This window comes from Grus americana, chromosome 8 (assembly GCF_028858705.1).
Source record: "Grus americana isolate bGruAme1 chromosome 8, bGruAme1.mat, whole genome shotgun sequence".
NCBI lineage: Eukaryota > Metazoa > Chordata > Aves > Gruiformes > Gruidae > Grus > Grus americana.
In genome coordinates this window covers 8,094,504-8,116,871 of record NC_072859.1, presented here as the reverse complement: position 1 = coordinate 8,116,871, position 22,368 = coordinate 8,094,504, and the positions used below count along the sequence as shown (strand labels likewise).

Genomic DNA, 22,368 nt, shown 5'->3' with positions numbered 1-22,368 from the left:
CGTGCCGCAGTCGGGCGGGCGCGCGGCGCCATGCGCGCCCCCTGGCGGCGCGGGGTGACGAGCGGGGCCGCCCACCCAACTCCCCCCCCCCCCACGCGTGGGGACCCGCAGCGCCCTGCACCCGCTGCCGCCGGGCGGGGGGACGGGACGGGACGGCTGGGGACACGCTCTCCCGGAGGGAAGTGGCTGCAGCCCGAGTGCAAGTGCGCAGCGCCCACCCGGTCCACTGGGGTTGCAGCAAAATCCCCAGATGAAAACACCCGCGGGTGCGTGGGGAGGCTCTGCCTTCCTTCTCCCCGTGGGCCTCAGCGTTCCCTGCAAGCCTGAGGCTGCTCGGGCAATGGCGGGGATGCTCGCCCACCTGGATTTGTCGCTGTATGTATTATTTCTTAAGATGGGGCTCTCCCCTCTGCCACGACTCGGGGTACTGGGTCCACTTGCTCCCCCACCCCGATAATAAACCATTAATAAAACCATCAGAGAAGACCAAATCCATGAGGTTTATTTGTGGCTCCCTACTTCTCATCCAGTTATCGAACAAATACAGAGATCTCTACAGTTAGTATTCCAGAAAATCTCAAGGGGTTGTGGGTCTTGCTGAAATCGTATGGAGGAAGCTCTGGGTGAGCAGGGGGGAGGAAGGCTGGCCCCAGCCAGTCCCGGAATGGCTCTTCCCAAAAACTGTCTGGAGATCCAGCCTGGCGCTGGTGCAACGCAGACATGGATTGCGGCAGGTTTGGGGTAAGCGCTCTGTACCCACCTTGGTGGGTGTGAAACATCAGCAGGAGGAGGCTGGACACCAGACAGTGCTGGGGTCTGGGCTCCTGCTGGTGCTGAGCCAGGTCCAGCCCCGCTGACGGCACCCGGCGGCACAGCTTTGTGTCATCTCCAGCTCGCTCGGGACCGGGTCTCACCAGGTTTCTTCTACAGCTGGGGACCCGCCCGGGGTCTCCAGCCTAGCTGGGGGTACTTAGAAAGGAGGAAACCAGCTGCGAGAGCCACCGGCACGGCCAGGAGGCACATCCAGCGCCAGCCGTCGGAGCCGTCAGAGGAGTCATCCACCACCCGAGTTCTCAAGGGCTTCAGCGTCCGCTGCCACTGAGTCAGGATGGCATCCCTGGCCCCGCTCCACTTCCCCCGTCCCACCAGTCGGTACTGGTAGGGTGTGCAGGGGCCAAAGAAGACGGCCAGGGCCAGGCGGGGGTCCGTCAGGAGCAGCCTCAGCACGCTAGGCTTTACGCTGGCACATGAAGCAATTTCATCGGTATAGCTGATAAAACTTATCTTCAAGTTCTCCCTCTCGGATGGATTCCTTCAACGGAACATAAAAGAGACAAAATCAAATAGCATCATCCCATCTCCATTCCCAGCTCCACGGAAAGCAAAAGCTCTGGGCTCAGACATCAGCCAAGCCCCGGTCTCCGGGGCCGAACTCCCTCAGCCCCAAATAAACCTAAAGGCACTGAAAGAGCCTCTGTGGGGTCGATCCCCAGCAGTGACCTGGGGCAGGAATAAGCAGAAGTTTGTCTGGTTCTGCAACCTAGTTGTGGCCTCAAAAAGGGTTCTAGCATAATACTGCCATTGTTGTAATGCCACAAATACCCACGCTATGTCCTTCCCTGAGGATCACAGGTGTGGATTTGGCCGATTTTGAGAGGTAGAGGAGTAGATATCCACAGACAAGACTGCCAAGAGGACTGGGGAAAAGTGGGAGATGCAGAAAGCTTCCCATGCTGGGAGGGACCTTCAAGATTTTTCTGCTTGAGGCCTCATCTCCCTTGCAGGAGGGAGGAGTCTGCTTCAGCAAATTTGGGACAGCCTCGAGTTTGTCTCCATTGCACTTCAGACTCCCCTGTTTCTGTGTGACAGCATCACGTCTGCAATCGCTGGGGCTCCTGGTGACAATCCCCGTGGCTCTGTTTTGTCCCAGATTTTCATCAGTGTCCTACAAGCCAGCTCTGCCTTGCCGGCAGACCTAAACCAGCCTGCACCCTGCCTGGCCCGAGGTCCCCTCCTCGCTCCCGAAAGCTGCTGCAAGGCAGCACAGCCACCATCACCCGTCCCACAGCCTCGAGGACACGTCTCGACCTCCTGTAAATTCCCAGTGCCAACAAGGCAAGACGTTAGCTCCCACATACACAATGGACGAGTTCCAGCCAAAACTGCCACCAAAAAAAACCAAACCCCTGCCCCCCACACACATCACCTTGCTCCAATGGAGTTTCTGGACAGGGCTTGGCCCTGACCCCAGCGCTCCCCGCTGCCTGGATTTGGGAGGGAGAAGCCACGAGATGGCACCCTTAGTCTGGAGGAAACCAAAGCTCCATCGTGACATGCTGGGAATAAGGACACGGCTGGGAGGCCTGGCCGAGAGGACCTGCAGGTCCTGGGTCTTGCCATGAGCTGCTCCAGAGCACTGTGCCCTTGGTCTCTTGGTCTGTTGTCCATAAAGGAGCCACAACAGCATTTCCCTACCTCGCTATGGGTAGGGGGGGAGTAAATGCATCCAAGAAGAGTTGGGTGTCCTAGGCAGGTCCCTCCCACGATCGCCATAAGGACCTCCTTTCCCTGGGGTTATCCTGGCACACAGCACCCATCGCATCCCAAAAGCAGGAACATCACGCACCTTTTGACCGGCGGCTTCTTCTTCAAAACGTCAGCCATCATCCTGCTGGTGGGAGGGAGCTTGTTCCAGCCTGAGAAGAACAGAGAAACCAGAGACCTCCAAGCAGCACCTTAAGCAAAAAAGTTCACTCCTTTCCCGTGCTCCCAGCCTCTTTAACGAGAGCGTTCGTGCTTGCTGGTTACAGCATATCTGGAGCAGCAGGAATATAGGGACGCAGCTGGGGGGGAAAAGGCTACGGTGCTACTAATGCTTATGGCCACCACGGGCACTGTGGCAGAAGACGAAATATGCCCTAGGGTCTGTGGACAGCAGGTCAGGCTGCCCTAAACCTCCCCATCCCAGCAGATCCCCCCATCCCTGCACCCTGTCTCCCACCTGCAAAGATCCCTGTCACCCAGCGAGCCTGCATTTCTGCTCCCACCATCACAGAGCCGGTCAGCTGGACTAAGCCGATGATGGCCAGCGTTGGCTTTTCCAGCTGGGGAGGGAAGATGCGTTTATAGAGGGAACGGTTATCATCAAAGAGGCTGCGAACCGACTCTTCGAGGAAGGGAAACGAGAAGATGTAACCCGTGGCAAAAAGCACCACGTCGATGTTTTCTTCGGTTGTCCCGTCTTCAAAAACAGCAGAGCTTTCGGTGAACTCCTTCACAGTTGGCTTCAACACAATGGTCCCAGAGAGGAGGCAGAATGGCAGCTCTTCATTGATAATTACCTTAAAGTTGGAGCTTGCAGGTGGAAAAGAGGACAGCAATGTTAGCATCTGGGAGGGACACAAAACGTCTTTTGTGGGCAGAGTTCCCCTCCAATGGTTTGCTATTCCACAAATATCCCCTGAAATTAAAAATTGAGCATTTCATGCCATTAAAACCCCCAACAAAATAGCCAGAAAAAACACCTTTTGGTGGAAGCCAAGCCATAGTTCGCATGGTTAAACCACGAATTGAACTTCCGAAACCTGATTCTCTTCATGAGGGCTGATGGGAGAAGCCAGTCGAGAAAGTGGTTGAAGCGGGTGGTGTTGACCATGTCGAAGGGGAAGCCGTGGTCTGAGACCCGGCTGAACACCCACGTGCTCCTCCTGGCACTGAGGAACACCTGGGGGAGAAAGCAGGTCTGAGCCTCCTGCCCAGACATCTTGTTGCTGGGTTTGCCCTGAATGGCAAATCCCATCTCCTGTGCTTGGGAGCCGAGAAGGTTATCCTGAGGGAAGAAGGTGGCGTCCGGATGAACCGAACAGCTTGCGATGGCTTCCGCAAAGTTCCCACAGCTGCTGAATGGCCATTCCTCAGGTGGCCCAAACTCTCCAGAAATTGCAGAGCTTCTTCAATTGCCCTCAATTTGAAGAGCTATTTACTGAGAAACCCGGTGGGCAAAGCTTCCTGCGCATACCCCGAGCCGCCAGCTATTGCGGTGCCCGGCCAGGCTCAGCACTGCTGCAGAACTGTACCTTCGCAGCCACACGGCTCAGCTCCACAGAGAGGTCGCCGCCGGTGTTGCCGATGCCAACCACGAGGACCCTCTTTCCCCGGAAAGCCTCCACGTCTTTGTACTCCTGGCTGTGGAGGTACTGGCCTTTGAAGCGGGTCTCAATACCTGGGCAGAGAGCAGGGAGCATCTCCTACCACCAGATAAGTTTGCTTGCCCCAACCTCATGCCCAGACCCTCTGCCTCTCCTAGCAGCTAAGAAGCCCGTGGAGGTCTTGGCTCCCTGGGTGATGTCACCCTCCTGCACCTCCTCATCTTGGTCCTGCTTTGCAAATTCTTATGCGAGAGTCCGGCTGCACCTTTACGAGGTGTTTTTCCCATTCCTGGGAATGCCCACGGCCATCCCCATGGGGTGAGGGTCCCGCCTGCCTGGCACAGGGGCTTTGTGGAGCGGGCAAGCTTGCAAAGGAAAATGCAGCCAAGGGACCCACGGGTGGCAGCCCCAGCAGCCAAGGCAGGGCTTACCTGGGAAAGAAGCCAATGGTAAGTGGGGCTCCTGGTAATGGCCGGTGCAAACCATGACAGCATCGAAGACATGCGACTCCTGGATGCCGTCGGTCTCGGTCACCACCTCCCACTGGCCTGAGGTGGTGAAATCCGGGCGCTTCTTCACGCTGAGAGCGGTTGTCTTGCACCAAAGCCCAACAAAACAGCAGTCAGGGACTGCGCTGCATTTCAGAGAGGACCTGCCTGCACGTGGCTGGGGATGCCCGGGGCAGGTTGGGTCCCCGGGGAGCTGCATGTCCCCTCTGAAGCTGTTAAATCCCACCCTGCACCTTTCCCATGCTGATGGCGTTGAAGGTGGGGGAACGCAGCAGGCAGCCCACATTCGAGCAGCCTAAATTAAAACGGCTGCATTCAAGATGCAAAAGGCACATGGTCCTCATGGGATCGCACTCGGCACTGTCCCATCCCACCCGGGTGATACCCTGGTATCTGCAGCCACTGATGGCTCTTCTCCCCATGGCGTCTTGGGTCCCTGCTCACCTTGAAGCGTATGTGCCGCAGGAGGTCAAAGTGCCGGGCGTACATCCGAAAGTACTCCAGGAGGAGGCTGTGGGGTAGGAAACTGGGAAAATCCTCTGGGCAGGGAAAGTCGCTGAAGCAGGACATCTCCTTGGAGGTGTTGGTGATGACTGAGCGGTACACACTGATCCTCCCACCATCTGTGGAGTCCTGTGTGAATCCAGCAGTGCCGTTTGCCAGTGTGCAGGGAAGGGCTTTCTCTCCCCAAAGTATTTGAGTATTTTTCCGCCTTATATTCAGGCACAAGGAATAAACTAGGACTAGCACCTGGTGACCATGGCTTCTGTTCCCTCCATCTCCTTCTCCACCTTGGAGTTGGGGGGAACCCCATGCCTGGGACAGGGATGGTCCCCGAGGGCATGGCCACCCTTTCCTCTTTGCTGCAAACCCAGGGCCAATCCTCCCTGCGCAGGCAGAGCCCACTGACCGTGTAGCGCCAGATCCCCCCAATGTCCTCGCTCCTCTCGAAGCAGGTGGGCTCCAGCCCCTCGTCCAGACAGCACTTGATGGAGGCCAACCCGCCGACCCCGGCCCCGATAACCGCTACGCGCCGCACCATGCTGTCCCACAGCGGGCAATGTGCCGTCGTGTCAGCAACTGGAAATAAAATATCCCAGGGATTAGCAAAACACTGGTCCCTCCTTCCCATCCCCAGGAAAACACCCCTTGTCTTCTCTGGCTGCAGGCATCCCTGGAGGAGAACCGTTCTCGGAGAAAGCCATCACCAGCCCCTGACTGGAGCGTTTTGGACGGTCGCTGCTCGTTACCCTTCCCGCTGTACTAAGCCCACGCTGAGGTCCCAGCGATTCCCTTCCTGCAGGCAGGGGAAAAGGAGGCACTTTGAAACCTCGCTGCTTTTTTTTTTGCCTTTCCTGGCCCAAACCAGGGCGTGCAAAGAAGGGGAAGGGGCTCGCAGCTATCCGCTTGCTGCCTGAGCAAAGTAATCCTCCTGAAACCTTTTCAAGAAACAGTTTCAGCTAAGCTGGCTCGTTTTCATGCTTTCCTTTTTAATTTCCCATTAAATGGCGTTCTCTTGAAAACAAAAAGGGTTTTTTAAAAAAACCAAACTTGATGCCTGACTAAGCAGGAGCACGGCACAGCAATTCAGAAGTTAGGCAGCACTGTGAAAGCGTGGCTGGGATTACAGAACATACAAAAGGTAAGAAACCCAGGAAACGCAGGGTATAAATGGGAGGAACTCAAAGCTCAGCGTGTGTAAACTGAGCTGCACCGAGCTTGACTGGAAAGCAAGGAAACTAGGGAAGAAAAAAAAAAAAGAATCCTCGTGAACTTTGATTAGACAGCAAACGCTCCTACTGCACAGTCTGAAGAGTCATTTATAACTTGTTTTCAACCTGGTTTTGTGTCAAGAGAGTAAGTTAACTTAAACGAGATGGAGGAAGCTGCAAAAACGCAGTGAAAAGCGACAGGGGACACAAACCACCCTCCCCCGTGTCCAAAACCCAGTTCCTCCCAGCCTGAGCCACTCCCTGATCTGCGGAAACAGGGTAGGACATACCGACACGCACCCACCTCCCGTTTCCGGAGCCTCCCTTGGCTTTGGGAGAGGGCAACGATATGCCTGGGGTGATAAAGTCACCTCTTCCTTCCAGCGCTGCCTACAGACGGTCCCCGCGAAGCCCCCTCTCCTCCCACCGGCAGCGAGGCGAAGCTGGCGGTGACCTCCAAAACCCCGGAGAGCTGGCTGCCCGCTTTTAAAGCCTGCAAAACCCAGCCGGAGAGAAGCGGGGAGCAAACCTCGGCAGGGCAGCACTGCACCTTCGCTGCTCAGGCTTCGGCTGAACTTTGCTTCGTGTTTTCTCTAGCCTCAGGTTTAAAGGAGAGGCTGATGTCCGGGCAGCTCGCCAAGGCTCTTGAACCACTGACCTTTACACCCATGCTCCCCAACTCTGCGCTGTTCAGATGCGCCGGCACAAAGCTCCCAACCTCCTCGCGGCAGCACCGGGTGGAAATCCAGACCTCAATCCCAAGGGGGACAGGCTTGCAAGGACTCCCACGCTGCAGCTCGCCTCCACCTCCTCAGCAGCCTGGGGTTGTCCTGATCTGTCACCCCGTGTGCTGCCTGTGCTGGGCAGGCACTCCCTTGACATCTCCAGGAAACCAGCAAAATACGCTCACTTTGCCCGCAGATGGCATGGAGGGGGGGGAACACGGTGCATGGGGCAACCTAAATTCTGGTGGTCAACAAAAGCCCTCGCAGCCCCAGGCTTGTGGGATGCCCACAGTGCCTGCTGGCACAGCCCCAGCCCAGGCACGGGATCCCCCAGCTCTTCCCGTGCATGCAAGGAGACGACAAGGCGGAAGCCTGCAGCACGCTCCCGCCACGGCCAAGGACGTTTTATTGATTGAAAGTCTGTCCGTACACAGAGGAAAGGCCCAGGATCACCCAGTGGTGGGGAAGCACAGGGAAGCGGAGCCAGGAGTACTCAGCCCCACAGGGTACCAGCCCCGGTCTCAGCGGTGACAAACCACCACAGCCAGGATCCCTTCCCTGGAAAGATGCACCTGTTCAACCCAAACTGGGATATTTGGTTCATAGGGTTTAAGGTCAGAAGAAGAGACAGCTGACCCGCGTACCCATCCCAGATAACCCCTTGCTGGACTAAAGACTCCAGTTCCCAGCTGATGTGGGGCAGGACTGGCCCCGGGCTCCTTTCCGGCTGTGACACCCAAAGCCATTTTTGCTGACCTTGGCCCCGCTCCCTCCCAGCCGTGCCCTGCTCACAGCAGCAGGCAGGAGAGCAGCAGAGGGGTGATAAATGCTTGGGGGGGGGGCCCTGCCATCCCCAGCTAATCAGGCCTGCAAAGCTGTGCCCATGGGTGAGCTGGAGCAGAGAGAGGTTCGTGCTGCTGGTTAAAGTTTTAAATTTCTTACAATCTGCTGAAATCCCTTTCCCCCTGTCCCGTGGCAACCTGATGAGATAACATCCCCAAGGACAAGAATAAAACCCTAAACAGGCTTTAAAAATCTACTGGAAACCAAAAACCACAGCAGCCTGGAGCAGGAGGAACCCCACCACAGTCAGGAGAGAAAGGCAGGGGCTGGAGGAGCCAGTGGGCACTCGCGTTCTCGTGGGCTTCAGAGTCCAGTCCCACTGGGTGAGGATGGCCTGGCGTGCCCCCTCCCACTGCCTGGGGCCCCCCAACCATTACTGGTAGGGGGTGCAGGGGCTGAAGAAAACGGTGAGAGCCAGCCGGGGGTCTCTGCAGAGCAGCCCCAGTACTCTGGGCTTGGTGCCGCTGAAGGAGGCAAGCTCGTCCATGTAGACCAGGCAATTGGTTCTGAGGACTTTGTCATAGGACAGACCAAACCTTAATGAACTGGAGAAGAAAAAGAGGTGGGAGAAGGGTTGGTGTCTGTAGGGCTGAGAGGAACCGGGTTCAGATCCTCTGCATCCATGGTGTTATTGCATCCAAACGCAACTGGGTTCCTCTTAGGAAAGGACTGGGCGTACGTGCAGTGGGAACCAGGGTCCATCCGGGCCCGAATCCTGCCCATGACACAGCACGTGTAAAGTGATGCTGGTTCTGATACACACCTGTCTCACGTGCATCAGTTGGTCCTTCACTTCATCACCTACAAGTTCTGTCTGGACCTCCTCTCTTCACTGTGGTGGATCTATTTTCTAAAGGACTTGGTCAAACCAGTTTTGTTTGTGTTTTGTGGGTTTTTTTTTTATTTGGTTGGTTGGTTTGTTTGTTTTTTAAACTAGTTTCCCTTTGCTCTCTGCAGAGGAGTCACGTGCAGCACGTGAAAGGCGTCACCCTTTAGCTTCCCTCACATTCATTTCCACTGAGTATTGCAAAAGCGTGCAGTGAGGTGAAGAATCGCTTCCAGTTCCCCTTCCCTGCAGAATTCACCACTTCGGGTCCCGCCTTTGGCTGTTTACCCTTGTATTATACAGCAATTGTTCTGTGCAATTCCGTATTTCAGCCCTCTATACCTTTTCTACTACAACAATCTAGATGAACCACGGATTAACATATCTCCTAGTTTCCTGGGTTTCTCTCATTTATTTCCTAATAATTCTTAGCCTCTGATTTGATCTTTTGCCTGCCCACGAACTACGTGCCGATTCACCTATTCACAGCGATTCAGATCCCCGTGCCCAGAGGCGAGACAATTTGTACGTACACCTCAGGTTGGCCTCCCCCCCCCCCCCGCCCCGCTGAATTATTTTGCATTTATTACCATTAATTTCCCTGCCATTTTATCTCTCAGTCTCTGGGGACCCCAGCACACTTCCCCAACTCCCAAACAAGCTTTAGTCTCAACTACCCGGAATTAATTTCTTCCCGTCATCAACCGGCAAAATATCAGCATCAATCAAAGGTTACGTTGGCTCAGTGCAAGCGAATAAGGGGGTGACCAGATCCGGGCATCCCCCCCTCTCGCCTCTGTTATACATGCGGGGAGCAGCCGCAGAGTATGAGCTGTGTTGCTCCCCCCCCCCCAAAATCCACTGAAAAACCTTCGGGGCTCCGGGGACTGGCTTACCTTCACACTTGGTTTTTCTTCTTCTCGTTTACTTCTTTCTCCATGACAGACTGAGGTGGCAACTGACACAAGCCTACAAGAGAGGAGAACGTCCTGCAGAGGTTAACTCCTGGGGGAACGTGGGGACTCATTCAGCAATGCAAAATGTGGGAAGCCCTTCCCCAGGAAGGCAGGAAAGCCTCATCGCTGGATTTAGCTCGGCGGTGGACATTTGCCAGAGACCAGCCCTCCTCGGTGGTACGAATTCACCTGTGCTTTTTCCTGCTTTTAGAGATTTGTGCTGTCGGGGCACAGGCAGACGATGTGGGGTGAGAAGCCCCAGAGAGCACCATCCCAAAGAGAAACCCCAGAGTTTTCCCAGCTCTGTGGAGGAGCCTTGATGCAGCCTTCCATACCAGCCCAGTGGGAGGTTATTATTAATATTTTTATTAAAAAAAATAAAACCCCCCCAAACCCCACCAGTCAGTTTCTTTCCTCACCCCAATAATGACAAATAATTCCCCTCGTGGTGCAATGGGACGCTCTTCCTCTGGTAGTCATGGTGGACAAACCACCCTGTCCATTAAAGGGCAGTGAATTCTGCCAGGATGGATCCACCACAGTATCTTAAAGAGAACTCCCATCTGTGCATCCAGATTTACATATCCAGCTCTGTGCTCTGACTTCTAAAATATTTTAGAGAGAAAATACTGTCTTGAATGACCTTGTTTAGACCGTGGTTTGCAGGCTCAGGTGCAGGACCACACATCAGCTGGGTCATGGTAAGGAACAGAGAGCATGCTCTCAGCTCGCAGCAGGCAGGGTACAAAGCATTAGCTTAAAAGCATCAGCTTAATGGGCAAAAAAAAAGTGATTTAAGGTAGGTATCATGAACTTGCACGTAGCTTGGACCAATCATGCACTCATGTTGCTGTAGCTCAGCTGAAGTGAAATAACTTGGGAAGTCTGAGCCCTAGAAATACTCCCTTGTCCACTTTGAAGTGGGCTTCGGGGTCCCCAGGGACTGAAATCCCTCTTGGTGCACAGAGGGTACAAGACATGTCCAGTGTGAACTGTGTTTTGGTACATGGCAGAGCTCATGTTAGCTCTCCTACCTTTGAAGACACGGGTCACCCAGCACGCCTGCATCTCTGTCACGGGCATGATGGCTCCTAACAGCTTCATCAGCCCAAGGACGGCCAGCGTGGGCCTCTGCAGGTGGGTTGGGAACACGTATTTGTAGAGGGATGCATGCTCGTTTTCCACCTTAACAACTGCTTCTTCTAGGAACGGGAAGGAGACGTCGTAGCCTGTGCAGAAGATGACGATTATCGATGGGCTCCTCCTCAGGGCAATTGTGGAAGACAACCGAGTTGTCCTTGAACTCCTTCACGCCTGGCTTGATGGTGATCCTCCCTGTCAGGATGTAGCTCGGAAGGTCATCGTTCAGCACAGGCTCACGCACGAAGCGGCTGCGGAGAGCCGAGGGGCTCTGAGTGTTGGAGACCGTGAACAAGCCCTGCCAGTGCCCCTGTGCCTCCCCGGGCCCTCCAGCCCCACGACCTCCTGGTGTCATTTGCTCTGAGCAAACAGCCCTGCCTCCCCCCTCTCCAAACACAGACATGTTTCCCCCCCCTGCAGCAATGTCACCCTGTCCCACAGCCTCAGCAACTCATGGACATTTCCTGTCTTGTTCCTCCATTCACTCAGTTATTCTTTAAACCATCTCTTTTCAGAGCTGATCCATGCTTTAAGCCTCCCTCCTCCTCCTCTTTTCCCAGGGAGCCTCATGAGAAAAACCCCTCTGATCCTTCCTGGGCTTTTCCAGGAAGGTGCTCCGTCTCACACCACCCAAGGGGTCTACAGCATATCTTCTCCCGCTGGAGATCACTCCAGTTTGGGTGCTATTTTCTGCATTAGTTGATGTTGCTGGAGATCTCCCCCCACCCACAGCACAAGCCCTGTGACACCACATGGGATGGGAGCCACCAAGAGGTACCTCTTCTCTGGTTGAAGGCCGTAGTTTTCGTGCTTGAACCACTGGTTCACCCTGTAGTTAAATTAACCCCCATGAAAGGGGTCCGGGGAGGCTGTTTCTGATCAAGCTCATAAGGCGGGTGTTGAAAACCATGTCCCACAGGCAGCCGTGGTCAAACACACGGCTGAGCACGCAGGCACCTCGGCTGGTGCAAACAGTCACCTGGGAGAGAGCGGAGAATTAACGATTCAGGCAATGAATTTGCTGCTTTGCCTTTATGAAGTAAGCCCAGAGGGGCATGGCGCAGACAGCTACGCTATGAAAAAGTGGTAACAGCATCTTTAAGACCTCCTGGCAGCTGGAGGCGAAACAAGAGAGAAGAGAACAGCTTGCTTTCAGGTTAGGTTTTTGACCCAGAAATATAGGTTCAGAAATACTGTTTGGACACCATGCAGGGTAAACCCAGCTTGCTCTCCCCGCATTGATGGCAAACTGAGCTATCGCCCCCAGCATCACCCTGCCCGCGCCCCTGGGGTGGCTGGGTGGTGGTACCTTCGCAGCTACACGGCTGGCCTCCACTGCGATGTCCACTCCCGAATTGCCCTTGCCGACCACGAGGATGCGCTTCCCCTGAAACACGTCGGGATGCTTGTACCGCCGGCTGTGGAAATACTGGCCTTGAAACTTCTCGATGCCTTGGGGGAAAAGAAACAAAGCTTTTAATTACTTGAACATTTGTGTCGTTTGTTGGGAGAAATGGTGTAGAAACAATCCAGATGGCAAGAGCAAGGAAGTGCAATCGATGGTCACTGGGGACTTGGGGAGGTCCAGCCCTCCATCCCATGCACGCAGACTTGGTGCTTCCTCTCCAAAATGGGGTCTCATGCACGCCCGCACAGCAGGGAGCAGAGACACATGTGCTGGGTGGGACTCGGGTAACATGCGCAAGAGCTGTGCTGGTGCAATCTTGGGATTCAGCCTCTACGAGATGGGGATGCAGAGGTTGAGAAAAGCCTGCAGATCTCCTGTCTTACAAGCAGTTTCAGAAGCACTTGATAACGCTGATGACAAGGCAGTCCTCCCTCTGCTGAGAACTGGGGAGACTCATCACAGCAGTGATGAATACAGCCCTGTCAAAGATGATGGCGCTTCACTGAGAGGACCTTATCCTATCTTGCATACTGTGCGGACAGTTTCTCCAACGCTAAACCATCCTACCTTGGAATTTTGCTCTGAAATGACCAGTGCCTGCAAAGACAAAGCTGCTGAAGCACGAGGATGTATTTCTGTTCATGCCAGGAGGTTTGAAAAGCAGAAGCAAGAAGAGGAAGGAAGCATTTTCCCCGAGGAACGGCTAATCCTTCTCTCCCCAGTCCCTGGAAGCAGGTAACGGCAGGCAGCCGCGTACCGTACCAGGAAAACCGCGCATCGAAGACGTGCGATGTCTGCTTCCCATCTGTCTCCGTAACCACATCCCACTGGCCCGTGGTGGCGAAGTCAGGGTGTTTCCTGATGCTGACAACGGTGGTCTGAAACGGTGGAAGTGAAGCGGGGTTACTGCCAGCACCCGGCACCCATCACTCACCCCAAACTTGATGTGCTTCTGGAGGCCGAAGCGCTCAGTGTAGTGCCAGAGGTAGTCCAGGAGCTGGGCGTCGGGCAGGAACACCGGGAAATCCTCAGGGTAGGGGAAGTCAGGGAACGCCGACATCTCCTTCGAGGTGTTGCTGATGACCGATGGGCAGAGGCTTGGCCGCCCGGCCTCAACATGCTCCTGGTGTGGCACCCCGGGGTGCATCAGCTCTGTGTCCCGGAGTGGGGACCGTCCCCCTGCTCCCCTTGTCTTGGGGAACCTATCTGGGAGACGTCAGCACCCAACAAGCTCTCGCACCCCTTCCCCACCCGCTGGAGCCCAGCCCCACTCTCCAGCCCCCACGGGAAGGACGGACACTGCCGGCTCACCGTGTAGCGCCAGAGCCCCCCGATGTCCCGGCTCTGCTCGAAGCCAGTGGGCTCCAGCCCCTCTTCCAGGCAGCACTTGGTGGCTGTCAGCCCGCTGACACCCGCGCCCACCGCCGCCACTCTCATCCCTGCTGTCTCTGCCGGGCCCCGGGCTGCGAACGGGGCTTAACCTGGGAGAAACCCTGCAGGCAGTCACCACCGCTCCGGGGGCAGCTGCCGGCATACCCTCTGCAGGGGAGGTCCCTATATGCCACCCCAAACCTTCGTGCTCTTCACTAGCATTCTGGGCTCTTAATTTACAAGTAGATTAAATGACTTTAAGCCTTCATTTTCTCTATTTTTTTTATTTTTTTTTTTTTTTTTTAATAAACCCATCCGCTTTTACAGCATGCTTGCCAGGCTGCTTTCAAAACCTGCAGTTGCCCTGGGAACTCGCTTTGGCAGTATGTAGTTAAGCCACAAATCACTGCCAGTTGTTATTTACAAGTTGTGCTTAAACAATCCCTCCTTACCAGTCTTGCAAATATTTGTATTTTAGCTTTGGAGATCTGCCCCTGCCTTTCTTAGAAAAGAAAACAAAACGTGCACTGGGATTATTCAGTCTCTGCATCGCTGACTGGGTCCTGTCCCCTGTCCCTGGGGAAGAAGCTGCTGACTTTGACACGGCCACCGAGGCTGGTGGAACGGCTGCAGATGTAGCACACCTTGGATTTAGGGATGTTTTTGCGTCTGCCTCCCAAAGCCACCCCGCTGCGGAGCTCTGGGCTGGACGGACAGACCGTTGCACGGCTGCAAATCGGGCACTCAAGACGCAGCAGCCCCCGGGTCGATGTCTAGCCCTACAAGGCTCCCAGGGTTACGATGGGGATGGTGGACCCAAACCCTTCCTGATAGAGCCAGGCAATGAACCAAGGGCTGGTGGCCACATGCCATAGCTCAGGTTGGACACTGCTGGAGCAGGGGCCACCACGCCGGTGCCCCGGGGGGGTTGTTGCAACCCTGCTCGGCTGAGTTATTAACCCGCTGTACCAGGACGGCACTACAGCCAGGTGGCACCGGCTCCTCTGCCCTGAGAAGTGCTTTCAGCTTCCACCATACACAGGGGATGGTGCATTTGCCAGAAAAAAAAAAAAAAACCCCACACAAACAAAAAAAAAGTCTTCAGTAGAAAAATGAGGTCAGGGGGTCAGGCACTGTTTTTTCTACAAAACACCAAATTCCCCATGAACAGTTTCAACTTTGAGTAGAAAGGCAGCACCTAATAAAATACTCTGCTTTCCAAGGTTGGAATGAAAATTGGACTTTTTTCCTTTTAAATGAAGAAAGCGCTAGCATAAGCTGCTCATTGTTTCACTGTTTTGGGTGGGGTTCCTTTGCGTGGTGGGAGTTGTATCACAAACATCTCCCAGCTATTTAATTCCTTACCCTTTCGCAGAGAAGCTAGAAACAACACCCAGGAATCACTGCCTTGGCCACCCCATGCCTCTTGCTGCCACACTTTCCATACTGTCCCTGCAAGCATTCCTAGCGACTAACCTCAGAAATCTCAAGCCGTGGGGTGTTTGCGCGGGGCAGGGAGGGATGGAAAAGCTTCGCAGCCCCCCCCCCGGGGACGCTTACCTCCCAGCCTCAGCTCCGTCTCACTGCCGCTCCAGGAAGATCATCTCCAGCTCCCAATTTATAGGCAAGACGCGGTGCTTTGGCAGAGGCAGGGGAGGGTGGGTGGCTCCCCCACGCCCCGACACGGGCCACCCCACTCCCACGGCGGTTGCACAAGCAGGTTTGCAGTGGGAGGAGCGGCTGGACTCTCCTGCTGTTGTGCGGGGTGAGCCAGACAGCCCCGCTGATGATCCCTAAAGGGGATCGAGTGGGTGGGAGAGACCGGAGTGGTCCAGATGCATCCTGCGGCCGTGCAAGGAGCACTCGTGTGTGTGTGTGGGTGGCTCCCGCTGTGGGATGTTTTCACTCGCCTCTTGGCTGCCTGGCAAAAGGGAGCTGAAGCGGCTGGCAGGCAGCAGGGTTTCGGCCGGACTTTGCACCCAGGGCACCTTCCAAGAAAAAAAAAAAAAAAAAGCTGGTTCTGCGGTCACTGCTCACAGAGGCTGTTGTGCCAGCAGCTGCACGTGCGGGCACCCGCACTGGTGGCGGGCAAGAGGGTCCCTGTGCAAACTGGGAGAGTGTGAAATGGCCACGAACACCAGCGTAGCAAGGTCCTGGAGGTGCAGGACAAGATGCAGCGAGTAGTACCGTGTAAGTCTAGGGTAGAAACGCCTCCAAACACAAAGCAAGCAGAAATAATAGCCAAAATATCAATGCAGACCCAGCACCTACCCAGGGGCAAATGATCCCAAATTTGCTATCAGCTCTTTAAGCTGTTTGAATAACCAAGGAGGCTGCAAGGGAGGTGGAGAAAAACCCATCTGAGGTCTGCAGAACAGCAGGTAGTAAATAAAGCAGCTCCATCCAACAGAGACATCTGCTCAGAGCCTGCGCTCAGAGCTGCGCAGGCACGAGATGGGCCGGTAGCTGAAACTAGAGGTGGAAATAAGATGCACATTGGTAACAAGGAAGGTAATTAGTCATGGGAAAAGTCTGCTGAGCTTTGTGGTCGACCCAGGCGCTTGAACAAAACATGTTTGGTTTGTGGAGGGACAGGGCTCACTGCCCCTGTGCTGGGGCACCGTCAGGAGCATGGCAGACCCGTCTGCAGCACCCACGAGGAGACATCAACTCCTACCCCAGGGCTTCCCACTGTTTCTGCCCAACACCCGACTCCTGGGTTTGACCCCATTGGGTTTGGAGCACGCACCCGGTCTGGAGCCAGCTGTGCCAGCCATGCCATCGGAGTTTGCACGGGCTACATCTCCCAGCCCTCCTTCCCACTGGACTCTTCTCCACATGCACATCATTTTGTATCTGTACAGACGCTTGCCAGCACTCAGCAAAAAAGAATAGGAAATCCATGAAGGTAAATATTTTGTTCATTATCTGTTCCTCCTTTTCTGAGTTTACCAGCAGGCATCCAAGTGACTTGCAGTTAGAGGGACACTGTGGCAGCTTCCCAGGAGCAGTGTCAGTGCTTTTGGGAGGGCAGTTCAGGGAAGCTTTCTAGAAGAACAAGTTGTATTTTGGTGTAAGATGAGCTACTGGCATAGAAACGGGACCAGATGACTTTGCTGCAGCTGCTTACAGCAGCGGTGGCTCTGGGCATCCCTGATGTGGAATCTGATCTGGAGGTGCAGGACGAGATGCAGTGAGTGGTACCGCATGAGTCTAGGACAGAAACACCTCCAAAACCCCGGTGCCTTGCGATTAAAACTCAGTTTCCTGTGATCTGCCTCAGGTCTGTGGTGCTCTCATCCACAAATACCCCTGCAATGGTCTGGACCAGGTATGCAGAACAAAATATTAGTGGAGATGGACAGTGTGACAGCAGGGAGGTAATTACTGTAATTAGGCACAGGCACACACATGCCCAGGGCGCTGAAAAGCCCTTAGAAACACACAGGGAAGTTCTGGGTGCTTTACTCACCTCTGCTGCTGGCACGACAGGGGATGGCGTCCTGCTCCCTGTGCTCTGCCACGCACAGCCCGGGGGGGGGGACACCCGGGACCCATCTCTCCAGGGACAGTCTGCGCAGAGAAGAGTGAGCACATCGAGGGGTTTAATATGTTCTCAGGGCAGAGAAAAAAAAAAGCCCTCATGGCCTGGTGTTCAAGCAGAGCATCCCTTGGTACCCTTGGGAAAGTCCTCCTGAGTATCTGTCCTTGTGAAGACAGAAGCAGACACGCTGCAGAGGTCCCCGTCGCCCTTTCTGAGCAAGCGGGATCTGCTGCCACCCTGTCAGGGAAGGAAGGGGGACCGTGCTGCCATCACACACACAAACTGCCAGAGAGAACGGGCTTTGGCCGAGGCCAAGTGAGAGCACACAATTTGGGGAACTATCTTACCACCTTCCCTCTGCCCAGCCTGGGACGCCAAGCAGCTGGGCTTATCCACATCCCCACAGGGTGGGACACAAGCCTTGTTAGATGCTGGGGGTGTATCGGTTATGGGGGACCACGGGGAGAGCCAGGACCCGTGAATATCCGGTGGGGGCTCAGGAGGAACACAGGGAACGAGATGCTCATGCACCTGCCCGCTGGTGAGCCCCTTCTCCCCTTGGGGAGCAAAGCTCCTTGGCACCGTGGCGCAAGCCTGGGCTCTGCAATGGGTTTTTTTTAATCCTTAAAGAAGGGGGAAGGAGAAACTTAATATATCCACATAGTCTTAATCAGACGATAAAAGCACCTTCTCTGCAAAACTCCAGCACCAGTTTTTACCATCTCTGTTTAAAATAACACTTTAAGCCAAGGAGGGGCAACTCTACATACAAACAAGTTTTAGCACAGCCTGCTTTGCTGTTTCTTTGCGTCAGCAGCTTTTGGCATGTGTCATGGTGAAGGGGGACAAGAAAAAGAAAAAAAAAAAGCGGAGTTTCTTGTTAAGCCAGTCTCTAAGCAAAGCAGGGTGCTCACCATCAAGCAGCCGCTGCTGCCACACGTGCTCAGAAGCTGATGGGATGTGGAGTCTGGGCTCATCAGTTAAACACTTAATTTCCCCCTCTCCAGTATTATCACTGCCTCTCCTTACTGACCAGAAGACTTTAATCACCATTTCTTTACTGCAGGTGGAGGTGAGGCTGCCCCAAAGGTGGCTGTTGCCTCCCACTGCTTCCCGCAAGGCTGTGGGATACAGCGATCCTCCATTCACTGGAGGCTGCAAGCAGCTGCTGGTGGGGAAAATATACTTTTTTCCCCACCTACTTCTTAAAGCCTAGATTTGAGCCCTAAAAAAAAAAAAAAAAAAAGTCATGTTTTGGCCCCAAGGCCAGAACACAATTTCATGGTTTAAAAAAAAAAAAACCGACAAAACCTCTACCCCAAGTAGTAGGGGCTGTTTTCCTAATAACTTTACTACTCCCAGCACATAGAGGACTGGCAGGACACCTACATTTCTTGTTAATCAGAGCTAGGTATGTTCAATATCTTGAACTCTTCCCAAAACCTCTCAAGAGACATCACTGTTAAGGAGACCCAGAGGATGTGCTGGAGCAGACATGGACTGTAGCAGCTACGACGGGAGAGGGATTTGCTCGCTAGGCAAGGAGGTCCCTGCGTGGAGGGCACAAGCGTTTTACTCCAACATACTTGGCAAAGTTTAACCTGATTTAATAAGTCACCGTGTTTTCCAGGCATGTAACCTGTGGAATTTGTCAAGAGCAAGCCGCTGCCCTTGTTAAACCTATTGCGTTAATAAAGCCCGGAGAGCTGCAGGTTTTAACTTTGTGGTTTTGGAGGTTTTAAAGTGTACAATTAAGAGTTTCCCCAGACAACTACTCAAAACTCTTGGTAAGAGCAACCCTGATGGATGCATATACCCTCCCTTGCTCACCATGTCTTTGTATCTGCTCAAAGCAGATCGACACATACAGTCCAAGCGCCATGGGCCATGCACCCAAATAACATGCAGCACTAGGAAGGGCTTCAGGCCCTTCTCCGCTCTTCTGAGCCAAACCTCAGAGTTAAGGGGTCTGTCTCTGTCATTTCACAAGTAATAAAACATAACTACTGAAGAGACTGTCAGAGCAAACAGGAGTTACGGTTAAGGCAACTTGGAAGCAAATAGTCATAAGGAAGAGCTGTCTGGAGAGCACATGGTTAAGACACGCGCAGCCCGACCAGAAGGTGCCTTCCTACCACCACCACGTGAAGACATCTGTCACCCTTCAAGTGTTTCCAAAAATTCAGTCAGCGCAGTTGACCCCTCTCCGTAAATATTGACCACAGCCTCAAGCCTGGCAGTTCAAATGCTTTCAATTCCTGCAGCCTCTCTGAGGACATCTCCAGTGGAGGTATGCCTATGGATGACATGCCTGTCCCCCAGCACGGGGACATGGCACTCCTAATTCAGGCAGAGACATGCTCCCGCACCACCCCAGCTTCCCACCTAGAAGCACCTGTGTGCATTTATTCCCAGAAATTCATTTTTTTAAAAGGACAAAACCCCCAACACTAAGCAGGGTGCTACTCTCAGACCACTCAGAAATACCTTACTGAGGAGCACAGGCACTGTGGAGCTGCATGAGCTCACATCAGCTAGAAGCTCTTCTTTGACCTCCAACAGCTTCACTAGGCCCTGGAAGACAGGATGGGAAGGGATCTCAGGAACATCTGACCCATCTTCTCCTCCAACAGCAGCTCTAACTGACTTTTAACACCTTGTTTCCTTCACCTGTTTAAAAACCTCTGGTGATAGAGACTCCACCACCTCCCACACAACTTCATGCTTGCTTTTGGAGTGGCCGTCAAGTTTTCTCTTATCTCCATAGCAGAGACAAGCTGTTAGCTGACATTTGGAGATAATTGAGATACTTCACAGCACCACCTCTCAATCGGTTTAAGAGGGAACTTTCCAGATTAAGTTGATAGAGGAGCTCTGATTGCCTTGGCTTGCTAATTGGTCTGAGAAGCTGCTGAGCACTCGCAGGTGGTCCTGGGATCTTGGGGCTGCTCAGCACCACTGAAGATTAGTCCCACCTCCCATGGGTTTGTTCCACAATACAACAATACAAACAATCCATAATACAACAACAACAAAACCTTTTTTGTCTGGAAGGATTTGTGTCCAGAGAGTAAATAATGGGTTGGTCAGGACTGGAGACAAGACTTCTCTCCTGTTCGGTCTTCCCAGGGATCAACTCCTGTGTCCCCTGCGCTCAGAAACAGCTGTAGTGTGGGACTGGGCCACAGTCCCCGTGGTGAAACCACTTGCTTGTAACACCTCAATCACAAAACACAACAAAATTCATGATGGCAAATGCATAATAAAAATATTTTTTCCTCTAAAGAGAAAGTGTGGCCTGAACTGGTGTTGGTCTGCAGGACACAAACCCCAGCATTTTCATGCTCCGCAAGTCACAATAATTCTGATAATCACTGCTGTAGCTGTTTTCCCTGAAGACATTTTTAAAGATAGCAGTGTTGCAAAATAGAGCATCGGCTCCAGGAGGTGACCTTAGTGCGTATGGAAAGGCACCACCAGGACTGACCGCCCATCAGGGGCCATTCCCTCTGCTCTGGAGGGGTCTACCTTCTCCTTGGTCTTTGGGGGAGAAACCCATCACCTTGTCCTACCCCAAATTCCCCTGACCAAATGCCAAAATGATCTTCCCTTCGCATCTCTCAGGGATCTTGTGGCCCTTGAACTTCTCAGTATCTGCAAGGAGAAGAGATGGAGAGGCCAGGGCTCCAGGAGCCTTGAACTGCCAATATTCAGCACAACTTTGGGTACAACCTAAAATCCCAGGGTGCCGGGACCCAGACTTTGGTGGTGGTGACACAGCAGGTTATATATATTGGGTCAGGAGACAGAGGAAAGGTGGATGAAGCCAGGGCTGAGCTCAGGTGTCCATTTCATTGCTTGCTTCAGGACCACTGCGTCACAGAGCTGCCTTTGCCTGAGCTCAGACGGTTCACGAGAAACACATCCATCCTCGAAAAAAAGGGAGCTGTGAGAAATGAATGAATGCAGTAAATGTAAGTTTTTCGGGAAAGTATGTAAATGGCCTGTAAGAACTACTGAAGCATTCTCTGGCCGCGGAGACAGTGAAATGGGAGCTGCTGTTTGTAAGTATTGCAAAAGAGCCACGTTATATTTGGCAGACATTTAAAAACTGGCTAGAGGAGGGGAGCCAGAAACATGTGCTCGTCCCCGACAGCTTTCCTGTAAAAGGCAGCATCACACGGTGACGGGACCAGCTCAGAAACACATTGCTCCTCACCACAGTCCTCTCGCCCAGATAAAGACCCCAAGCTCAGAAACCGTCTCCCAGCACCCCGTTTCCCACCGAAATGCACAGGACTCGCACAGCACCACTGCTGCAAAATGGCAGGGATGCGCACGGAAAAAAGCTGGGATTACAAACAGCCTTTTTTTGCAGTAAACCCAGATGGTACCCCCTGCCCTGCCCACCGGGTGGGATTTTGCCGGCATGTCTGACAACTGGCTGCGGCAGGGACTGAGCTGGTGAGAAAGTGGGTAAGCAGCTACGACGGTCTCTTTCCATGGCCGCCCCTTCAAGACTTAGGTGGACTTTTCTGGAGAAACATGTGAGCAGCATGGTAACCCATTTGGGGACCATGAGTCTGCATCGCCTGCCTCCCACACTGCTTCCCAGGAACAGCCGCACGGTCTCCGGGAATATCGTCAGTTCTGGGCTTTAACCAATGAAACCAGACACGCAAGCACAAACAGCTGCGATATATCTTCAAAGGTCCAAGTCTCGTTTTGTGAGGCATAAGGGAGGAATAATCCAATAGTGGTGAATCATCCATCTCGTGCCACGCGGCATTTGTGTCAACAGCCAAGTACAGCCGCCATAGCCCGGCTGTAGCCCCGCGGTATTGGATGCAGCACCAAGGCGTTGGAAAGGGATGGTGCTGGCTGAGCGTTTGGGCTGTTCCTCTGCTTTTCCCCAGACCATGCAGGATGGTGTCTTTCCCGCTTCATAGCAAACCTCCATTTGCTTCCAGCCAAAGACAGGCTGAAGGCTTTGGTTTCAGCCCCTCCAGTGGGGTGTAGGCTGGGTCCCAGGCACCAGCAGCCCTGGGTGGCTGCGGACAGGCCAGCTGCTTCCTCGGCTTCCCACCTTACAGCTGCTTGGCCGGTATTATCCTGCAAATAACTTCCCCATCTGGTACACGTGCAGCTTGTTAACCCTAGATATGTTCCTAGATATGTGTCTATAG

The 22,368-nt window shown here is 53.8% G+C and overlaps 1 protein-coding gene and 1 pseudogene across 9 annotated transcripts; both read right to left on the bottom strand.

Moving 5' to 3' along the window:
* Nucleotides 1-495: 495 nt before the first annotated feature.
* On the bottom strand, nt 496-9,730 carry LOC129209439 (dimethylaniline monooxygenase [N-oxide-forming] 4-like). 9 transcript variants are annotated; one of them, XM_054833848.1, is made up of 9 exons: nt 9,660-9,730; nt 5,568-5,737; nt 5,102-5,290; nt 4,580-4,742; nt 4,077-4,222; nt 3,525-3,724; nt 3,002-3,354; nt 2,627-2,696; nt 496-1,312 (listed from the first exon to the last, which is right to left on the bottom strand). In XM_054833848.1, exons 2-9 carry the CDS (start codon nt 5,697-5,699, stop codon nt 925-927), a joined length of 1,641 nt encoding a protein of 546 aa, XP_054689823.1. In that variant the 5' UTR covers nt 5,700-5,737; nt 9,660-9,730; the 3' UTR covers nt 496-924. The 9 variants fall into 9 exon arrangements, with proteins under 9 accessions (XP_054689823.1, XP_054689821.1, XP_054689824.1 ...); XM_054833846.1 differs by lacking the exon at nt 9,660-9,730 and adding an exon at nt 6,899-7,235; XM_054833849.1 differs by lacking the exon at nt 9,660-9,730 and adding an exon at nt 6,674-6,955.
* On the bottom strand, nt 8,495-15,551 carry LOC129209440 (flavin-containing monooxygenase 1-like; annotated as a pseudogene).
* Nucleotides 15,552-22,368: the final 6,817 nt, after the last annotated feature.